The sequence below is a fragment of the Myotis myotis genome, unplaced genomic scaffold, assembly GCF_014108235.1.
Source record: "Myotis myotis isolate mMyoMyo1 unplaced genomic scaffold, mMyoMyo1.p scaffold_m19_p_6, whole genome shotgun sequence".
NCBI lineage: Eukaryota > Metazoa > Chordata > Mammalia > Chiroptera > Vespertilionidae > Myotis > Myotis myotis.
This window is the reverse complement of record NW_023416368.1, coordinates 15,967,177-15,983,830: the sequence shown is the minus strand read 5'-3', so window position 1 is coordinate 15,983,830 and position 16,654 is coordinate 15,967,177. Positions and strand designations below refer to the sequence as shown.

General features: G+C 48.8%; 1 protein-coding gene across 2 annotated transcripts in view; it reads right to left on the bottom strand.

The window, feature by feature from the left end:
• Positions 1 to 16,654, bottom strand: part of ADAM19 (ADAM metallopeptidase domain 19) — an 81,575-nt gene that overhangs the window by 8,093 nt on the left and 56,828 nt on the right. For both annotated transcript variants that reach the window (XM_036315271.1, XM_036315272.1), the window contains exons 9-19: positions 12,932 to 13,098; positions 11,236 to 11,320; positions 10,316 to 10,455; positions 8,540 to 8,717; positions 5,866 to 5,955; positions 4,949 to 5,144; positions 3,398 to 3,506; positions 2,060 to 2,264; positions 1,303 to 1,380; positions 1,085 to 1,193; positions 381 to 525 (exon numbers count right to left, since the gene is read on the bottom strand). In XM_036315271.1, coding sequence (XP_036171164.1) covers positions 381 to 525; positions 1,085 to 1,193; positions 1,303 to 1,380; positions 2,060 to 2,264; positions 3,398 to 3,506; positions 4,949 to 5,144; positions 5,866 to 5,955; positions 8,540 to 8,717; positions 10,316 to 10,455; positions 11,236 to 11,320; positions 12,932 to 13,098 — 1,502 coding nt within the window. The remainder of the gene's footprint in view (positions 1 to 380; positions 526 to 1,084; positions 1,194 to 1,302; positions 1,381 to 2,059; positions 2,265 to 3,397; positions 3,507 to 4,948; positions 5,145 to 5,865; positions 5,956 to 8,539; positions 8,718 to 10,315; positions 10,456 to 11,235; positions 11,321 to 12,931; positions 13,099 to 16,654) is intronic.

Sequence of the window (16,654 nt, the reverse complement as noted above, 5' to 3'; positions counted from 1 at the left end):
TGAATTGCTTAAAGAAAACTTAGTGTTTGTCTTGAGTTGATGCCCAGCCACCCCTGTGAGTGTCCTGGGCTCGTCATTCGTTCTCTGTTGCCTCGGTTTCCTGCTCTTTAAAATGGGATGGAAATAAAGGGTGGAAAATAGAGTTCTTCAACCTTAACTGATTGGGGGCATTCTGCTGAGAAGGGTTCTGAGTAATGACCAGACTCCGCAGAGAATAGGTAGAGTAAGGTCGACGAGCACTGTCAGCGTGGTCCTGGAGCATGGCCGAGGGAAGAGGGTGGCATGCACCTTGCATTGACCTTCCCTGAATTAGACCCACCACCACAGAAAGCTCAACGATCCACAAGGGACCCCAAGGCCTTCGTGGCACCCCGTCATACCTGAACTGTTGCCTCAACTTGGAGGGAAGGGCAAAGGCCTTGAGCTGGCCCAGCCTGCTGTCCTGCTTGCAGCAGTAGTACATCAGCACGAGCACCGCCAGCACGAAGAGGGCCGAGAACACGCCGGCCAGCACGGGACCTACGCCTGCAGGACAGAGCCCGGTGAGAGATGCAGATGCTGCCTGGGCCACCGCAGTGGGTTCCAAACAACAGATCCTGGTTCTTCCTCAGATATTTGATGTGCAGTGAATGTGTATTACTTAATTTAAATACTATCATAAAGACATATTTTAAAAAGCTTGGAAGCCAAAGGGCTGGAATCTCTGAGATTTCCAGGAAAACACTGTACATTTTTCTGCGTGTCTGGTTCTCCATTGTAAGCTTTGTTTCATCCAAGGGAATCTAAAGCACTAGAATGTGCCCCAGGTTCCTGATTATTTTTAAGTGGCTGATCAGGACTGGTTGCCACCCACCCCCAAGAGGATGAGATCAGTTAATCTACGGTCTGTCTTAATCTCCCTTTCTCTCTAAGAGGACAGAAGAGCAACTGAGCTGAGCCCCACAATGGGCTCAGGCCCTCTTTTTCTTGTTCCCTCATCTACAAAATCAGGATAATAAAGCTGTTGCATCATCCCTTTGCAACATGCCACCTGCCCCCATGGTGCCAACATCTCCTCACAAAGGTGGGCAAGCCAGGCACTCACCCTCGGGGGGCATGGGCCCGCTGTCGATGCTGCCTCCAAAGCCAGGCGTGTTGCAGTAGGGTGGGGCCCAGCCTGGGTTGCAGTGGCAGTTCTGGTTGTTGTTGCAGACCTGGAGCGAGGGCCAGGCAGAGGCGTCAGCACCCTGGAGAGCTCCCACCTCCCACAGGGCCGGTAGCCGGGACACTAGCGAGGAGCCCCAGAACCCTGGGCACACGTACCCCATGGTCATTGCACTTCTTCCCACAGCCTTCGGTTTCAAAGAAGGAGGTGTTCCTGCACTCCCCCTCGAAGCAAATCTGCAGTGAGGAGGAGACCGAACCGTCAGCACAAGCAAAGAGACACTGCTCCACAATCAGAAGACTGGGGCTTTGCACCTAAGACCTATGGGGCTCAGAAAGGCAGCCCGCTTCAGGCTATGCTTTACAGTAAAAATTAAAAAACCAAAAAAAGCCAGGGCTGGATAGCATTTAACTAAATTCCACTTTTACTTTTGTGATTAGCGAGAAAACAACAAATATTATATTGTTAAAACAATAATATAAATATGTAATAATATAATAAATATGCGTTATTACACCCTGTATTATTATATGTTGGTATATGTTAGTTTCTTAATTGTATGCTAATAGGCACTAATTTTAATATTAAATTTAAAAATAATGATGATGGTGGCAGCAGTCTACTCTGTGCCAGGTGCTATACAAAGATGCGTTCTATGTTTTTTAAAAATAATTTTGTTCTCAGAGTTAACTCTGCGATGGTGCCACTATTCCCCCAGGCTTCCCTGACTCCTGGTCTTAACTCACATTAATGATGAGGACAAAGGTGATGAGGACAGAAGCTAGCCTGTGGAAGCGCAGTCATGTTGGGCCGGCTGGGATTTGAGCTCAGGCATCCTCCCTCCCGAGTTCACGCTCCTCAGTCACTGCCCTCCTGCAGCCCAAACCCTGAGTGAAGCTGGAGGAAGAGACTCACATGGTTGTAGCCACACTTGGTCCCCGTCAGCACCAGGCCTGGGTCCAGCATGTCATTCTCCTCCTCGGCACTTTGGTAGACGTGGATGCCCCGACACTGGACTTCCCGCCCGTTTATGGTGATGGTGGTGTCGATGGCCACGGCGTTGTACTCCAGGGGCCGGGACTGAGAAGCCTGACACTGGATCTTCCCACACTTGGCATCCCTGGGCCCAGGAGAGAAGGAGGTGGAATCAGAGGCTGGGAAAGAGCTGGGCACAGAAGAGCTTAGTTTTTCTTGACCAGGACAGCAGGCTTGCAAGCCTGGGGAAAGGGCAAAGGAGCAACGGGCATGCTCGAGGGACCCACCAGGAGAGACCCCACGTGGGCGTAGACAAAGGGAAAGAAACAGGATCCTTGTCCCCAAGCAGATCCAGGCCGGAGCGCTGGCCTTAGGAAGTCCCCTTTCCTGCCAGGACAACGGCCGGAACTGAGCAACCTGCCTGTATGGTCCTTGCACCCCATGCACCCAGATGCTGCCACCACATCATCATCCTCTCTCATCTGGACACCAGGAAACGGATCTTTCTGCCTCCAGTCTTGCCCCATTAGAATCTAATTTCTAAATTGCTCTCAAGCCAAAGTCCACGCTCTCTCAGCCATGTCTTTAAGGAATTTATGATCTGGTCTCCAACCATCCAGTCTCATTTCTCAGAAGCCCCTTCTCCATTACACCTCAACATTATACTTTATATCAAATTATTAGTTCTACTGACCACTGATTTTTCTCTGCCTGGGACACTCTTCCCAGGGACCAGCACCATTCCCCACCCTACTCAACGAGATCATTTGTCCAGATCTCCACTTAGGCATAACTGCTGTTGGGAAATGATCTACACCCACTAAGATCATGTCCATTATCATGCTACATTGTTAATTAAAAGTCCCATGTACTCAGCAGAGTGTCTGGCACACGGTACACCCTCCACAGAGAGTGGATAGGTGAACAGATGGATGGGTGGCTGAAATGAATGAATACATGAATGAGTGAGTGACTGAGTGAATGAATGATGGGTTATTCAGATGAGGGTGTAATCAGCACCCTGCAGCAATGACCCAAGAAGGCTGATGGCCTGCCCTACTGCAAGAAAGTCCTGAACGGAAGTCTGATCGGCTTTCTAGGAAGCATTGCCATCGCACCCTCCCCCGGACTTCCTCAGGCTGAATGGGGCATTGTTCAACAGCCGCCCAGCTCCGGGGCTGCCAAGCTGCTGAGCCGGCAGGAGGGAGGAGTGAGGAGGACACAGAAGGAATTGCTTCGTGACCCTGCATCCCACGGGGTCTGCCCAGCGGTCATTACCTGATGCTGCACTTCTTGTGTTTCCCATTCATGTCCTTCCCACAGTTCCCATAGGTGTCCCCTGCCACATTCACCCTCTCGAAGCAGAGGTCGTGAGCAAGCCGGGCACCTGAGTGGGCAAGAAACATCCGTCAGTACCCTAGCCAGCTTGAGGAGAAGTCAGAAGCCCCCAGTGAGCAAAACCGGTCCTTGGTAAAGGGTCAAGGTGAAGAAAGCTTTTGGGGAGAGAATGTTTTCTTCCTTTTCTCCAATTAGGTTACTCCATTCCTACTCATAGCAAAAGCTTTTATATCAGCTCTTTATACCTTACCGAGGTTTTGTGTCTACCTGTGGGTTTGTATGTTAAACCTTTTTCTCTCTAGTAAAGAAACCCTGTCCTTTTAGGGATTTTTAAAAAGTGATACACGAGCAAATGTTTAAAGAAATAAAGTATGTCTTGGGAATTTTCTTGGGACTAGCCATTCCAATTCTTACTTCCCTACACCCTGGATAAGTAATCACAATTAATGATGTATCTTCTATAGAGAACTATGTTAACTTCTAGATCAGTGGTTCTCAACCTGTGGGTCGCGACCCCTTTGGAGGTCGAACGACCCTTTCACAGGGGTCACCTAAGACCATCCTGCATATCAGATATTTACATTACGATTCATAATAGTAGCAACATTACAGTTATGAAGTAGCAATGAAAATAATTTTATGGTCGGGTCACAACATGAGGAACTGTATTTAAAGGGCCAGAAGGTTGAGAACCACTGTTCTAGATACAATTCTTGTGTATCTTTTGGAGACAATTTATCTCATCAAGAATGACAGCCTATTCTATTCGCCGTCCTGCCTCTTGCACTGTTCTCTCAATTCACTGTGGGAGATTTTATTCAGTAGACACTGAGCTGCTGTTTTTATTCAGCTGCACCGTGTTCCACTGTATGGATGTACCAGAATTAATTTAATTGGCCCCTATGAAGGATGTATAGGCTGTTATTGCTAGAAAGAAGAATGCTGCAACCATTATCCTTGTAAGCTTATCTTCACATACATGTTCAAGTACAGTGGACGATACATGCCTAAGCAGTAGAATGGATGGGCCCGATGACTAGTGCATTTAAAATGTTCACATCTCCAAATCGCTCTCCACAGGGGCTGTACCTATCTGTGGCCCCCTCACTCTCCACATCTATATTATCATTGCCCTTGTGGTCGTTAGAGTATCACTGTTATTACTACTACATTACATTAACTCTTACGTCGCTGCCAATCTGATGCATGCACAAGCCCACCTTACAGTAGTTAGCATTTGCCTTCACTTCATATGAGTGCGGGTAAGCATCTTCCTGTTCTGTCTCCATCCTCTGCCCATTTGTCTTTTGGATGATTCTTACCCATTTACTCGCTCTGAGAACTGACAGCATCGAGGAACTGGGAGGAACACACTGTCTCTCCCTAAAAGTCTACCCTGACCCGAGGGCAGCACCTGGAGATGCTGCGTTGAAGCCAAGATTCCGCGCTCAGCAGAGGTGGGCGGGACGAGGGCTGACCCCGCCCACTTACCGGGACCCCACAGCTGCTCGCACTGGGCCTGGTAGGTGAGGCACATGCCGTTGTAGCAGTAGGCCTGGCCGCCCTCGCAGGAGGTGCCGTCCATCTGGTAGAAGTTGGTGGGACAGTGGGGAGACTTGCCCGTGCAGAACTCTGGGAGGTCGCACTGCCGGGCCTGTGGGCGGCACAGCGTGCCAGGGGCCACCAGCTGGGCGAGGAAAAGAGGGGAAGACATCAGTCTCCCTCCAGCCTCCCAGAGAGGCCCGTGAGCATCACTGTGTGGAACGGAATTCCCATTCCCATTATTTCACAGGCCCTCAGTAGTTCAAACCATCATCACCCTCTAATGTGAACAGTGACTTAGAGTTTTCCAGGCGTTTTCCCAAAGGTAACTCACTTCCTCTCCAGAGGAGGTCGGCCAGAGATCATATTCATGCAACAACTTACAGCTGACTAAATACTTCAGTAATAATGACTACTTTTATGGAGCTCCCGCTTAGGTGCCCAGTACAACTATTATTTCATTTAGTTTTCATGACAGTTTTATGTGATATAATTATCCCTATTTTACAGATTATGAAACCTGAGGCCGAAGAGGCTAAGCAATGTATCCAAAGCCTTATGGTGAATAAATGGCAAAAGAATCAGGCCCACTAATATACACACACACACACACACACACAGCACACACATATTATAAACTCACATAAGCAAATATATAGACCCATTTACACAAATGCATCTAAATTATACATATGCACATTTCCCCCGAACACCTACATGTATACTCACATGTGCTCATTATGTGTTCAAGGGGGTCCAGGCTCCATGCTTCTGAAACTTTGAGGCCCTCCCTCCCCCCAGAAGGAGGCTGTGGCCTGTCCATCACCCCACAGTGGTTCTGTTAGGTCAGGGAAAGGGCCACTCACCTTACAGCGGTGACAGCAGGAGCCGTGGGCACACTCCGCCCCTTCCCTCAGGGTGCAATTAGAGGCATTGCAGCAGGGATTGTCACATTCCTGGGGAGACAGTGGGAGTGGGCATGAGCCTCCGGGGCAGCAGGACAGGGAGACAGAGTTTGGGAGAGGTCAGGGCCTTCACCTGCCTCTCCCATCTCCCCAACCCTGCCCGCATGCCCGGAGCCTGGCTCCCTAGGAAGCCTTTATAAAAAAATCACTTTATAGCTTAATCGCTAAGGTAATGTATATTGATCCTAGGGGTGGGGGAATATATTTGTTTATATTTATATTTAATACACACACACACACACACAATCATCAGCTCAGACACAACTACATTTTGAGTGTGGATATTTTCCCAGGCATTTTCCTATACACATACACTTATTTTATAAAATCAAAGTATCCACACTGCTTTTTAACACACTGTAATAGGCACACACCTCCTTATAATCATGTATCCTTCCAAAACCTGATTTTCAGAATAGCATCCCACTATATGGAAATTCTGTGATTTTTTTCTCATCCCCAATATAACACCCCAAGACTCTGTCTTCTGTGCTTTTCTACACTGCCCTCCCTGCCCCCCCCGTCCCCCCACCCCCGGGTCTTCCTATCCCACAAAAAGAGGCCATCAGGAGCCAGGGCATCCTGCAACAACCTTGCACACAGTTTACGTCAGCCCCTGGCCTGCTTCCTCAGACTTCTCTCACCATCTGCTGCTCTTCCTCAAGCCTCGCCAGCCCGGGCCTTTCCGGGACAGGTCTCTAGGGCTTCCACGCTCTCCTCGCTTCCTTCCTGCCCTACTGCTCCCCATTTGCTGACAGCAAGAGATTTAAAAGGATGACGAGATGGCCAGTGGCTGTGAGTGTCCTTATAACACTCCAACTAGAGTCACAGGCCTGGCCACAAACATTTCTTGACAATGTGCTGGTCTCCGTGCATAGGACCATCACAGCCTGTAAGGCAAGACCATTCCCATTTCACAGGCGGGGAAACTGGGGCTGAAACAAGTCGAGGCGCACACACCTGGCAAGTGTTGGAGCAGAATTCAAGCCATGTCTACCTGGGGCCCACTTCATGCTTATTAACCATATCATAAACATAACTGTCCAGGTCAAGCATATTGAAGACACCACTGCCTGACTATAGATGCCCACCCATCTTTCCCAAGAGAGGGAACTAGAACACTTCCCTTCCATTCATCCCTCACCACCCTGGGCTCCGGGCAGACCCCTGTTCCCGCCCTTCTAACATATCATATCTCTTCCCACCTCTAGGCACAGTGTGTCTTCTCTCCTTGTGCTCCTCACTCACTCCTCATAGCCTTTGATATGGGGGTCAGAGGTCACACCCACACTCAGGAGGGCAGCTCCCCTTATACTACAAATACTCACAGCATCTTGTCATTGGCCCTCCTAGCGTTTACCATGGATTGTATTTAGATACCTTTGCAGCTATTTGGTCAAAGTGTGTTTCCCCTGCTGTACTATATGCTCCACACAGACAGAGACCACGTCTATTTTTGCTATATTTACCCTAGCCCTAGCATCAGCATAGTACCCCCCACTTAGTAAAAAGCTGTAGAATCAGCAGCTGCTTCAAATATAAGCTAACTGGCTGAGCCCACTCAGGGGTGTTCCTCAACCACACCTCCTTTCTGAAGCGTCTGGACTGACTGTTCTGAACTATGTCTGGTCCTATCCTATATAATAAAAGGCTAATATGCAAACTGTCCCCTCAACCGGGAATTTGATGGGGAGTTTGACCAGGGGGCGGGGCCAGCTGGCCAACGTCCAGTGTCCCCTCCCCCTGGCCGCCCGGCCCAATCGGACCTGATTGGGGCAGGCCGGCGGACCCCAACTGTGCACAAATTTGTGCACCGGGTCTCCAGTTTATTATAATATTTACATGCTGACAGTGAAAAAAAAATCAAGCCATAGAGAAGGTTATAAAATCAAATACTTTTCCCGCATAAACAGACTCGAAATCTCACTACCATAGCTGTTTCTCATGTTTTCTCCCCCAAATTGTTTTCATTTGTTAATGTACATATTTCCATCTTTCAAAAAATAGAGATGAAACTACCCAGTTCTGCTTTTTGCAGAACCACTTGCGTCCGCTAAAGTGACACAGCTATGCTGTATGCCTGCCACTCATTTTGAAGATCAAAACAGCTTGCTCCTTCTTCCTCCTGGGGGCCCTTTCAGACCTGACTGAGCTTTCTACTTCCCCTTTCCGCCATGTCGTCTCCAGGCTACGCAGCACAGCTTATTACTTTCAGCATTCTCCAAAGGCCCAAGGTCAAGTTCAGATATCCGGCTGGGTGGCCCCCAGAATAAATTTGGTGCAGCTGGAAGGCCAAGAAGTGCATCTGTCACTGCACTGGTGTGGACTGTGGTTTGTGGTGAGATCAGACACTCACAGGAAGAACTCCACCCAAACTTGGACACCAACAGGGCCAGGCTCAAACTGGGAGTCTGCAGAGGTGGTCCACAGTGAAGGCTGACCCTCCACGTCTTATTTGTGATGTCACAGGAAATGTGCATGAGTAAGACATTTTTCAATTGCATCCTCTTTGACCTTGAGATTTGAAATGAACGCAAACTCTTTCTCTCCTGCCTGTGCTGCCATGACACCTTACCTCTTCCTCCCCACAGTCACACTCTTCCCCTTCTTCCAGGTACCCATTTCCGCATCTCCGGCCTCCGTACAGCATCTTGATGTCTGGCATGTTCGAGAGACACATCCCACCACCTGACTGCAAATACCTTTCCAGCTCCCTCCTGTTGCATCCATTGAACACTTTGGGAAAAGGATGCCTAGAAGAGAATGAGCTGGAGTCAGTTGGGAGTCTGCACATCAAGCAGCCGGGACAGCTGTCAATCCTTCTGCCCATTGGGCTGATGGACTCAGACCCCCGCTAGTCCCATGCACATACCTCTTGCCCTTTTAGAACTTCAGTGATATATTAACTTACAATTCTAAGAATGAAGAAATACTAACCACCCATCATATTTCCCCCTCCTTCTGCCCAGAGGAAGTCTCTGAGAATCAGAGGCAGCAATTTCTGCCCTTTGCATGAAGCGGTTGCAATAAAGAAAGGGATGCGAGTGTTACAACAGGTCTCCAGAGCCAGAGAGCTGAATAAAATACCAGCCAACCCAAACGTTTTCTGAAGCTGATATCAGATAGAGATTTTCTTGGGACTGAGGACCAGGCCAAAAAAAGGCCAAGACCATGGGTTTAATTTTTGGTTGGGCCAGCAATCTGCTCTCTGTACTAAGGATTCAGGCAGTGCTCCAAATTCAACCAGCCAACTCGCAAAGGCACATTCTTTATCACAAGGGTATGAAAGGGCCTGGGGCCCACTGCTGGGAAAAAGAATTAAAAGTCATTCACTCCCTGGTAGCAGGTCAGTACTACCATTTGGGTCTATAAAAGAAGTCATCCTGATCCCAAGTCTCTAAGCCAACTACAGGTTAGACGCTAGAGGGTCTTCCTCAGTTATCAGATATGCCACACGGAACTTGTTACTAACTGTTAAACTACTGAAATTGCTAACTAGGTTAAAAACAAACTGGAGCAGTAACTAATATAACTCTCAGCTGCTTGTCTACGAATGTGCTCTTTAGATTGGGGGAGAAAGAGGTGGACTTAACCAGGAGCTCATGGGATGTGAGCATGGCCCATGGCCTTGCATCCTGCATGGCAACACCCTCCTCTGTGTGTCACAGCAGAGAAGGGATGGGAAAGGCACTGGCCCCGGGGGCTCCAATGTGCTCCTGGAGACACTGACACCATTTCTTTAAGAAGCATAAGCAGGTCCTAATGGTTTGGGGTGGGAGAACACAGGCTTCCACCAGGAGGCCTTCCAAAGGGAGAACCCAATGCTCTCTGCTGAGTGAGTCCAGACACTATCGGCCTCTGAATAAACTCCAGAATTCTCTTTAAAGGCTCTGGGTTTAAAACCGTCACAGCTACAGGGAGATGGGGCTGCCTTGCCCTTGTTCCGGTAAACGCAGCCTGTAAATCCCCTGTGGGCTCGCTGTGGGGTGTACAGATGCTCCTCTTTCTTGCCCTTGTTCTGGAGCCTACATCAGCCCTGTCAATCAAGCCTGGGAGGTGAGAGCACGCATCAAACCCCCTTGGGGTGGAGGGACTAAGAATTGGGACTGTTAGCAAAATGGATCCTCATCAAAAATTTCTGAAAAGAAAAGGACACAGGTCGTCGGGTGAATTTTGCAGCCGAAGACCTAGGACAGCACACCTCCTGCTAGACACCTGGTGCTCCCTGCATGCATTTGCTTCCTTTGTCCTCTTCCCACTTCTTTGCTGTCAAAATCACATTTCTCTCCAAGGTCTAACAGAGGCTCCCTTGCTCTGCCCTCTGCCCTGCCCTCCCCTTCCTATGACTCACCCGGTGGCGGCTGCCATGATGCACCCACCGTCAGCTGCGCTGGCGTGGCAGCAACCTTTCAGATCATGGGTCATGCCAAAGTTGTGGCCCATCTCATGGGCCATGGTGGCAGCCACGCCAATGGAATTCTCAGAGTGGTCCTGCTCAGGGAGAGAGTGCAGGTCAGGAAGACAGCCCCCGACCCCAACCCTGCCTTTCCTTTGGCCAAGCCTGGCAGCTTGATTAAAAACCTGTGCTTTTAACTACGTGCTGCACTGCCAATCCTAAGGGCTGGATAAAGGATGAGCAGACAGATGCTAGCAGGCTCCTTGATATCCACTTCATAGGTCAGAAATGAACAAAGTCATTTAATAAGTAGTCACCAAGTGAGAGAGAATTTCTGAAGAAGGTAGGAAGTTCCTAATCATGACTTTGAGACAGGCTCTTGTTTCATAATGATGTACATAACATAAAACCTAGAACTAAAAAAACCTCCATCTGTTGTCTTACTACTCCCCTGGTTTGGAATATATGAAAGACCTAGCGATGTATTAATATGACTGCTTCCGCGTTTTCCTGGGCTTGACAACTGGGGATAAACTACAACCCATGAAAATCCACCCCTGGTATCTCCATCTCTGATCACTGACTGACTTCCTTTTAAACAACTGCTCGAAGCTTTTCTTTTTTCTGCAATACTGAGTATAAAATTGTGGGTTTTGGGGGGTTTTTTTGTTTGTTTGTTTGTTTTTATATATATTTTTTTCTTGATTTCAGAGAGGAAGGGAGAGGGAGAGACAGAAATACCAATGATGAGAGAATCACTCATCAGCTGCCCCCCGCATGCCCCCAACCTATTGTTTTTGACGAGATGACCTCCTGTCCTGTGAGGCAGTCTTCTGCCTTCTGCCACCCGATTCGATGTAGCAGCTGAGACTCACCATGTTCACGCCTCCAGACTGGTACACGGAGCACATGACGTTGAGGGGGGCCAGGCCGATGGTGACGCCCTGGAAACGCACGCCTCTGCAGAATGGAAGGAGAGGGTGACTAGGGAAGGGATTGAGTGGGCTGTTTCGACGTGCCCATGCAGGTGGCCGTCATGGTGTCCCCTGGCCCCTCTGACACACCCAGATCATTCCCAAGGGGCGAGGCCCTGGTATTCCAGGCCAGCTGGACCGAGTCCAGGCAGCCAGGACTCTCATTTCCTCTCACCTACCCTCTCACTGCTCTAAAAAAACAGAAAGAGAGAGTGAAAGGTCCCTTTGTCCCACATATGCCCACAGCCCCGATCCCTGGAAGGAAATGGGCAGGGCTTGCACAGTTGCATCCCGTCCCTGCTGCACAGGAAAAGGTCACAGGGAGGGGTGAGGTGAGGGAAGAATGGCACAGGGGCTGATGCTGAAGTGAATCATGCCCACTTCCTCCAGCTGCAGGGTCGCATGCCACATCCTGGCTTTGGGGTATGTGCCTGGGGGTAGGTGGGGGGAATGTGGGGTAGCAGCTGCCAGAGGGCTGATGCTTCATTCCCTCACCGCCCGGGGCCAAGGAAACAGATGTGTCCCATCGGAAGCCTTGCAGAGTGCAGCAGGGTGCCAGAATGACCCGTTTCTGCCTCTGTTTCACAACTGTGATCCTAATCTGCCAACAGCCAAACTCCATTCCCCCAGTTTAATCCATCCCTCCCCCAGGGCAGGGGCCAAGGAGTAACTAAAACCCAGTGGTTTCATGCATGCCACAAAACGTAATTTGTTTAAATAAGCTTTTTGTGGAAAACTTCTAAATGACTTCTAATAACTTCTAAATAACTCGTGGCTTAAAAAGAAAACAAACTGAAGTGACAATTAGCAAGGACACTGGAGCGTTATATTTTAAAACCAATGGGACATACGAGGCCTTCTAAATGAGTAAACAAAGGTTTAAATGACTGTTGATTCAAAAAGGTATTTAAGCATCAGGAAGGCAGTGACTTACTATGTATGGGACTTCTGTTGTAACTGTCTCAGAATACCTTTGGAAGTCAACCCTAATAAACACCAGACAATCACCCCCGGGGACTGTCACATGCCAACATGACCCCCATCCACGTCTTCTCGTTTTCCCCCTGGGATGGAAGAAATTCCAACACAATCCTCACCCCACCCCCTTCCGGGTCTCCCTCTGACTGAGCACACAGTTCCTGTACCATCTGCCACTTGGACCGCCTTGGGCAGTCAGCCCTCAGCCCCTCAGAACGAAGTGAAGGACAACCCAGGGAGCCCTCGCCCTCCTCCCGGGCCCGGGCCTGCTTCAAAGCCCCAAGATGAAGATGAGCCCCTTACAAAGTCTGTTTCAAAACTGCCCGTGACCACGAGTCAGTCAGTCACTTCCCCAAACACTCCCAGTTGTTTCAGACGCTCAACTGAATATGGGTCGGTCTAATTTTCTCATCTGGATTGTAAGTACTTCTTGGGACTGGTCTGCCTCTTTTTAAATCTTTTCCACCGTGTGCTAGGTACAGAGCACATGTCTGAGAAATGCCCGATTCTGTGCAACCGACACTCAGCACCAGGAAACGAAGGGGCAGCCAGCACAGCACTGCGGGCAGGGGCTCTGCGGCCAAGGCAAAGGCAAGGCATATGGGGACAGGCTACTTACGTGATTAACTGTGCATTGTCGTGCTTCTTCCGAAAGACCAGCTTGCGCCTCCAACGAAGAAATGACCAGAGGGTGGTATAGGGGTTCGTCGAAATTTCACACTGATCCCCATGAGTCCATACTTCCAAGCCCACGAGAGCAATCCGGATGTTGTAGGGTCGGTAAAACTGTCGGGTGAAAGAGAAAAGCTACAGCATCACCTTCATCTGCCAATGCTAGGGAGGAGCTGAAACATCTCAGGTGGCTAAACAGCATGCCACTGGATGGACGCACCCAATTGTATATGGACATTTCATGGTCAGATGTCTCCACTCGTTTAGGAAGTACATGTGTATATAAGTAGGTAGACATGCTTACTCTCAGAAGTGTCCTTCCCCATCACTGGAGCTGTCCAGCTTTTGTCAAGGATACCATAAACAGGCTACAAGCATTAGGCTGCAAAGGCCCCAGATAACTGTCAGGGTTCCATCCAACCCAAAGATTTGGAAATTCTGTACATGAGACCTGACTCTTGGGACCTTAAGGCTACAGCTCTACCTAACCTTTATGATATACTGTCTCTTTTATGTCGTATACATATAACAGGATGAGAGCTTTCTTTAAAGCTGACTATTGGAAGGTGTGGGTATAAGCAATTCTTTGACTGGCATACCCTAGAGCAGGGGTGGGCAAACTTTTTGACTCGAGGGCCACAATGGGTTCTTAAACTGGACCGGAGGGCCGGAACAAAAGCATGGATGGAGTGTTTGTGTGAACTAATATAAATTCAAAGTAAACATCATTACATAAAAGGGTACGGTCTTTTTTTTCAATAGTTTTATTCATTTCAAATGGGCCGGATCTGGCCAGCTGGCCGTAGTTTGCCCACAGCTGCCCTAGAGGCTACTGAGGCAGTGACTTACCAAAAAGAAAAAAAAAAATTGCATGTAAATCTAGGTCATGTGAGCAAGGAGATACCATTTAATCTAAAATTGGATGACTTGCCTGACTGGTGTGGCTCAGTGGTTGAGCATTGACCTATGAACCACGAGGTCAGGGTTCGATTCCTGGTCAGGGTACATGCCCAGGTTGCAGGCTTGATCCTCAGTGTGGGGCATGCAGGAGACAGCCAATCAATAATTCTCTCTCATCATTGATGTTTCTCTTCCCTCCCTCTCCCTCTATCCCTCTTTCTCTCTCTCTCTCTCTCTCTCTCTGAAATCAATAAAAATGTATTTTAAAAAATAAAAACACTGGATGACTTTGGGCAAGTACTGCCCTGGCTAAACGCAGCAACTGGAGCACTTTCTACGCACTATGTACTGAGGCTTGAAGTTAAATACCTTCCTCGTCTAAACTCTCAGCAGAAAAATGGTGGAGCCAGGATTCGAGCCAAAATGATCAGATCTCAGAGCCTGTATATGGCCCCACGCTGCTTGAGTGTGGGCGGTTCTACATCCACACCATCCACTTGCCTCCAAGACGCTGTGCTGTAAAAGATGGGCTCCAGATTCAGCAAAACATCCGTTGATCTCAACGGAAATTTTGATTTTCCTGTTTTGTGCCAGGCCAATCATTACAGCAAATAAAAGGTTTGGATTCCAATTTGAACTTGCTTTATTCAGGGAGCTTTTTAAGGACTTAAACTTGGCTTTTTTTTTTTTTTTATGGCTAAAGAAAAGCATTTTGGATTGGGTTCATGATTCAGCAAATTAGTGCAGTTCATTCCAGGTTTAGTTCAACAACAGTTCAGTTCAAGCAGCTGGGTCAGCAGCCTCAGGGAAGTGGGCTAGCCTTCCAGCCGGGAATGCCGGGTGTCAGCTGCTGAGGACGGAACCGAGACTGCTCCACGGAAGGGAGCAGCTCTCCTCTCCTCTCATCTTTCATCAGCACCCTCGGTCCTATCACCCAGACCAGCCGGACAGTTCACAAAGGGGAGACCCAGCCAAGCCTGCCACCTGCCGCGTCTGCAGAACAATAGATGTCACGTGGGTGATAACAGAGCCGGCCTCCTGTATACCCCGCAGGGAATCAGGCTTTTCTTGTTTTCCCAGATGTTGAGGGTGTGGGTTGGAGGGCCATTTGGATGTTATTGTTGAGTGAGTGGAGAGCTAGAGGACTTGGACTGCGCTCCTGGAGCCCTTCCTCCCAGGAAATGCCGGTGTTGGACTTTCACCAGTCACTGACCAGGGCCTTCTGGAATTTCCAGAGCCATTTTTGGCATAGACTTTCCCACCTGATGGCATCAGAATGCTACCAAATCTGCTTGTAAATGTCTAGAAAATATTTCAGTTCTCTCCTTTATACTCTAGTGTTTAGGAAAAAATGGTTTCTCCTTTGGACCTGAGACCCATGACTCCCTAGCCGGCCCAGAGTGAAAGCTGCAGGAGTTCTGTGAGTGGCCTGAAATTGTACCATGTTGTTAGAGTCTCACAGAGACCCGTGACCCCAAACATATTAAAACCTACATTTTAAAACGGCTGCTAGCCTATGAAGAGGCTAGATTACCTGTTCTACTACATTTTGCACTATAACAAATGTAAAAAAAATATTTTCGAGACCATGTCCCAGACCAGCCTGTTCTAATAAACGTCAAAGAATTTGGGCATGCCCTAAGAGCATGTTTGAAAGGACTGCCCTAGGAAAGTTAGCCATGGTCTAGCCTGGTCTTTCTGAGACAGGACATCACTTTAGAACCTTTCACAGATAGAGGCTACACAGATTATTCCTGAAACAAGCCACTCCTCAACTTTTAAGATTCTGTCCTGTTCCCTTGCTGACCTAGCTCAATTCTCTCCTCAGGCAGAGAACTCCTGAGTTCCGTGCCTGGAAGGAACCTTAAAGCCTTAAAGAACCTTAACGCATTCTGAAACCAGGCTCCTCCATGTCCTCGGCTCCCTGGGAGCCCCTGCAGGGATGGAGAGAAGGGGTGAGAGGGCAGAGCTCTCTCTAGTCCTCACCCTGCTTCAGCCCGGAGCAGCCCGTTTCATCTGACTTTTATATTGGACGGTTTTGAACTGATCTCAGCCTATTCATAACCAGCGTTATAGAGCGGGACTACCCTTGTGATTCTTACTGTGACTGCAAGACTCCCTTCAGCAATAACCATCAGGAAACTGAGCAGATACAGGTGTATTACTCACAAGACCTGGAAATCACACAGCACACCTGGGGCCACACAGCGAGGTGGGGCGTGGGGGTGGGGGAGGTGAGGGGGGAAGAGTGAGAAAGGGCCTGGGTTCAGCTTTTATTGGGGTGAAGGGTGAGGATCCAGGTTTTTGAGGTCACTCTTTCTTGGTGAATTTAAAACACCGAGTGGGAATTTAAAGCACAGGAAAATAAAAATAAAAACCACACTAGCACCCAAATGGTCTCTTACTAAAATCAATCACGATCTCTAAACCAGAAGAGCCTCAGTGGAGGGAGGGGGCCTGGATCTTCCCCTTCCTGTAGTGGCTGAGAGAGACCACTTTGAAGTGGATGCCTCTTGGTAACGAAGGCCTGGGCACTCAAAGCTTAAGCCAGGCACTTGCGTTACAAACACAAAATAAGCAAACAATGCCAGGCTTATAATACATGGACAGTGGTGTAAGATTTCATTTTAAAAAAGTATGTCACCTGTCTGGCTGATGTGGCTCAGTGGCTGAGTGTCAACCTATGAACCAGGATGTCAGGGGTCCATTCCCGGTCAGGGCACATGCCCAGGTTGCAGGCTCGATCCCCAGGTAGGAAATGTACAGGAGA